This window comes from Apis dorsata, unplaced genomic scaffold (genome assembly GCF_000469605.1).
Source record: "Apis dorsata unplaced genomic scaffold, Apis dorsata 1.3 scaffold_102, whole genome shotgun sequence".
Lineage (NCBI taxonomy): Eukaryota > Metazoa > Arthropoda > Insecta > Hymenoptera > Apidae > Apis > Apis dorsata.
This window is the reverse complement of record NW_006263400.1, coordinates 230154-235921: the sequence shown is the minus strand read 5'-3', so window position 1 is coordinate 235921 and position 5768 is coordinate 230154. Positions and strand designations below refer to the sequence as shown.

General features: G+C 32.3%; 1 protein-coding gene across 2 annotated transcripts in view; it reads left to right on the top strand.

The window, feature by feature from the left end:
• The first annotated feature begins 3374 nt into the window (after window positions 1–3374).
• The window catches only part of LOC102674732 (tachykinin-like peptides receptor 99D), a 32380-nt gene continuing 29986 nt past the window's right edge, over window positions 3375–5768 (top strand). The window contains exon 1 of one of the 2 annotated variants that reach the window (XM_031508806.1): window positions 3375–3857. In XM_031508806.1, the coding sequence (XP_031364666.1) occupies window positions 3412–3857 (446 nt within the window). In that variant the 5' untranslated portion in view covers window positions 3375–3411. The remainder of the gene's footprint in view (window positions 3858–5768) is intronic. The other variant, XM_006612268.2, reaches the window with a different exon arrangement.

Here is a 5768-nt window from a genome sequence, read left to right as displayed (position 1 = left end):
ATAAAAAAAGAAATTACGTAAATTGACGTTCGTGCAATTTTTTTTTTTTTTCGTTCGTGAATTTTATGACGGTTTAGCAACAATAACGTTAGTTACGGGGGATTGATTTTTATTCATTTACAATTACTTTCATTTCTTTCTCGCATTTTATCTTCCGCAAATAAACATGAAATGAAACGAAGAATTGTATCATTTCTGAAAAAATTAACAAAATTTTACTACTATTTTTAAACATAGTTCAATAGTTGCGTCTCTTCTATTCTCTTCTTGCGATTTAATAATTTTACAACATATTTAATATGTAATACATAATAAATATGTATGTATATATAGGTTATCATAACGTATAGGGAACATAACCTACAAGTATGAAATTAAATAAATATAACTGGAAACGTAAATGTAAAATTAAATAAAAATATATGGATTTTAAAATCGTATACAATAAGATTAAGAAACGATATTATGATACATTTTATAATAAATAAAATAAATTGTTAAAAAATTAAGAATACACGCGGTCTTAGAATCTTTCATTTCTACTAATAGAATAGTTATTAATATAATTTGATACTTTAAACAGCAGATGTCACTTAAATATGCTGGATATAGAATAAATCTATAAGATACATGAACGAAAACTTGTAGAAATACAAAAGGAACAATAGGTAAAGAAAATCGATACAATATAGAATATAATATAGATACTTTTTGCGAAGTATAATAACTTTTATAAATAATTTATATTTGTTAACATTATTGACGTCCACGAAAAAACAATAACAATTGAAAAATTTTAAATTCAATCATATAACGTATAAACAAAAACAATCCTTAGAAATACGATATATTCGTTTTTGTTATTTCTATATTTGTATCAGGTAAAGTGAATGCTATTTTTTGATAGCTTGATAGTCAGGAAGAATACATACATTCATAATAGAAACACGCCTTGTCTCTATTCTCTATCGATTTTTTATATGCTTCATCAGAGAATGATAACGAAGCTATAATGAAATTTGCATAAACGATAAGACGCTACAAAACTAATTTATCCGTGTCAATACATTTCGTTCGTTTCCCATATTTATCTATATCGTATATAACCTATTAAATGAAGAAAATTAACAAAATTTAATTTGAATTTTTTTTATATAACACACGTTGTGCGTTAACATAAATATCTGAATATTTTTAACTGTTTTACCTATCTGTACGTACTTACCATAATTATAATACAAAACAAATTTGTGAACAATATTTATTATAAATAAGAAGAATAATCCGCTTTGTAATTTTTGTTCTAGATCTGGCCATTTACAAGGATCGACGAAACGAGGTTTCCATGAAATTGCAGACGTGACAAAATGTTTTGAAACTGGTAGAATTCGGGCAAACGAAGAGGAATAGATAGCACGGTCGCGGGGAACGTCAATTCCAATGAAGATTGTCGAAAGCATCGGTGAAACTGGCGTGACTGTGAACAGAAGCATTCTTGTCCTCGTTCTAGATGGCGGACATCTGAAAATAATTTTCTCCTAGTCCTTCTGGACGTGCCCAACAACGGTTCACGGAAGTGGCACTTGAAGCCATATCTATCTATCTATCTATCCCGTGGACCCGCGGATTCCATTGCACTCTCGTTAATACGATGCTTTCTCTCCCCTTCCGATTCATTGTGTACGCGTGCACTCGCGGAGCCGAGCCTTATCGACACAGAAGAGATGTTTGACAAAGGACAATCCTTGGTTTCGTTTGTGGCTCGGATAGAGGTGGATCTTTTCGCGGAATGCTGTCCAAGAACTTTCGCGTATCCGATTTCGAATCCGAGTTTCTTCTTCTCTGGAGAAATAAAACGCTACCTATGAATTATTCTTAAGAAGGTATACCATTTGTCGGTAAGGATAAGATGTAAAAATTCGTAAAGTGGATATTACTTTATTAGAATGGAACATTAAGAGATCCATTAAGAAACTGATTGCACGAATTGAATTGTTCAAGATTTATCTTGAGAGAGGTAATTTCCCCCCTCCTTTTTTTTTCCTTTTTTTTATATATATATATATACATACACGAAGAAAGAGAAGAAACATCGATGCTAGTTAAAAAGCGATGAGAGTAAAAAAAGAAAGAAGAGACGGAATCGAAACCAAGGAAATCTCGTTTATATTCATATAAATATATAGTTAAAATATTTTCGAACAAATGGAACAGAGCGATATTTAATTCGATCAAGATATCTGTCAATCGTGATAGAAAATGTTGGTCTGGCAACTTATAAGAATTCTGGGAAGGATTCCTTTGCAACAACAAAGTTTGTAGCGAGAAGTAATTACCTACAGGTGGAAATCTGAAATCGTAAAAAGAATACAATGGGAATGATGCCACTTTCATTACAAGGAAACGTGATAGGAAAACATGGGTGGATCGCCAGATTTCGCGTATAAAAAGAAAGAAGGAAAGAATCTCGGTTAGGTTACTATTGAAATGGCGTTGATTCAAGAAAGAAGAAATGCAAACATTCGTTGCAAACACGTAAAATAACGTAACGTGTCGAAAACGAATGCTCGTTTCCCAAATGAGGGCAGAGGAACGTAATTGGTGGAAAAAACCGGATGGCCCTGATCGAAAAATGTTTGAAACGTGTCAATGTCGGTGAAAAAGGTTTATAGTGCGTAACTCGCGAAAGAAAAAACAACAATGCGAATTGAATGAATTGAATCCAGATGGACAACGGGTAATCACTTAGTAGTCGAATGGAAGCCTGTTAGAGGCGTTGGTGCGTGAAACAGAAGTGGAAGTGAAGAGAATTGTGTGCGAGTCGAATCAGTCCACCTCCCTCCCCTCCTCCTCCCCGCATAATTATAGAAACAACATTATTATTATTATCGATATCCCTATTACGAAAATAATGAAACATGTGCTCCTGGATATCATGTCGCGAAATTAGCACACGGAAACGAAAATGGATGAGAAATTAGAGATTGGTCAGAAGTGAAATTAATTTTACTATGGAATTTCGAATGGAGAATAAGAAAATTGTTTTGAACGATTGAAATGGATATGAATCGTGGTGGGTGGGACGTGTACTGTGTTATAGAAGTGCCGTTATATGCGAGTGTAAAAATTTTCAATGTGTAAAAACAATGATTAATAATAATAATAATATAATAATAATAATAGAAAATAAATCGCGTATTCAAACGAAATTTAAATATAGATGAAAACAATTTTTACAAGTGTATAATCGTAAGGTTCCTAATAAAAAAGAAAAAATTAATAATAATATAAAATTAATTAATAAAGATTGAAAGATTGCGCGTTGATATACCGAAAATAGTGTGAAAAGTGTGGAAATATTGATGAAAGTGATATGTTCTATATATATGTGTAAAATTAAAATCATAAAAAATGCAGACCATAGAAGTTTTTTTAAATTCCACTCTGTGGAACACCGACCTGTGGAACATTTCTTTATCGATGGAGAATTACACTTACCACAATAACACGAATATCACGGATCTACAATTGAGAAATCAGTTCATACTTCCATGGTGGAGACAAATGATATGGACGTTATTGTTCGCCGGTATGATCATAGTTGCAACCGGTGGTAATCTGATAGTGATTTGGATAGTAATGGCCCACAAACGGATGCGCACAGTCACTAATTATTTTTTGGTAAACTTGAGCATCGCGGATGCCATGGTATCCACGTTGAACGTCACATTCAATTACGTCTACATGTTGAACAGCCATTGGCCTTTTGGCACGCTTTACTGCAAGATTTGCCAGTTCATCGCTGTCCTCACCATATGCGCCAGCGTCTTCACATTAATGGCGATTTCCATCGACAGGTAAATAAAATTTAATGATACGTAATAAATTAAATATTATCACGTAATCAAGTAATTTTATCCTCGTTACTTAATTTAATCGCGTTATTTAATCGCACGCAAATGAAATTTACGTGGACCATGCATTATAGGATTGCATTTCGATTCGAACTCGAATTTATGTAACTTGAGATAAATTGAGCCAACCGTAGGCGGATCCGTCGAGCACAGACTCGGCTCATTTCTACCATCTTTCTCCCTTTCCGAGTTTTTCCCACAATTTCCAGGTCCATCTTTCTCGCCTTTTTCTTCACGAAATTTCGGACGATGGCCAATCGCCTAGCCCCAGGTTTTACCTGATTCTATTCATTCCGTTCACGTGCAGTCATTCCTTATTCAGCAGAATTTATGCAGGAAGATCGTGAACACGCGACGCAGCTTTCGTTCAATATGTCAAGAAATCTCGCGTGAATGTCCCTTTGTGTACTGGAAAATATTAAAAATTTCGGCCATTTAATCGAAAGTGTTTACGATCAATCCCAAGGAATTTCCTATGTTTGAATGTTGCCCAAATTTATAGCGCTAAATAAATTCTTTGAAAAAAGAATTTCCATATTTAATAATAATTAAATTTTCTGAACAAAAGATCGATTTTTACGTGGAACGAAATAAACGTTTCTATTATTGGAAAGATTTGCACAAATTTGGGATAATATTAATAACACGATTCCAGAAAAAAAAAAAAGGAAGATATTAAAAGATGTGGAATTAAATTTTAATTTTTCAAAAGCAAAAACCCTCTTCGTTTCAATCATCTCGAATTGATATGAATCTGATTTATTTGTCGAAATTACCATCCGTAAATTTCAGCCTGTATAAACTTAATTGAACTTCTATTATCGAGGATTATGATAAAGTTGAAGCCTTGAAACCGAGATACTTACCCGCCGGTTGAAAGCCGATTAAATTCGATTTAATACCCGATTAAGCCTCGCTTAAATAGGTATTGTTCAGAATCTTCGGGGAAAGGTTCATGGAAGGGATGAAAGCTGCGAAATTGAACCGCCGCATGAAGAAATTTATTACGCGTCCGTAAGATGGAGGCGCGTTGCTTCCTGCTTTTCTGCCTTCTGACCGCTACAGTTCTAGGAAAATAAATAATGCTAGGTCCGGAAGTCGAAGCAAGGAAAAATCAGAACCATCTCAAAGAGACCAGGGAGTTCCAGTTTTTTTTCGTGACCCAGTCGTCACACACACGTTTGAATACAAACTGGACAATTTTAACGACAAAGGAAATATAATTTATTCGAAATCGTTTTTGATGTACAAAGTTGATAAAGCGATATCTATTTATATTTAATATACCTTTTGTTCGAGTGTATGTATATATTAATTGACTTGTTCAAAATTTATGGATTGAGTTATTTGCAATCTTTATTAATTTCGGTTAATTTGTTATTAAATTGTTCCTGCCTTTTGTATAACATTATTATCCTGCATTTTGAATAACATTACGAAAGAAAATTTCAAATTTTTCGAACGAATGATAATAAAGAAATTCTTTGAAATTTAATGTTGTCTTTAAATGAAACAATATTCTTATTTATTTTAATACATTTTTTTTTATCTTCGAATAAATCTTTATTAATTCCAGTTAATTTGTTATTAAATTGTATGAATAACATTATGAAAGAAAATTTCAAATTTTTCGAACGAAACGTATGAAATTATTCGAATGATAATAAAGAAATATTTTTATTTATTTCAATACATTTTTTTTTATCTTCGAATAAATCTTTATTAATTGTTAATTTTTTATTAAATTGTTCCTGTCTTTTGTATGAATAACATTACGAAAGAGAATGTCAAATTTTTCGAACGAAACGTGTGAAATTGTTCGAATGATAATAAAGAAATATTCTTATTTATTTT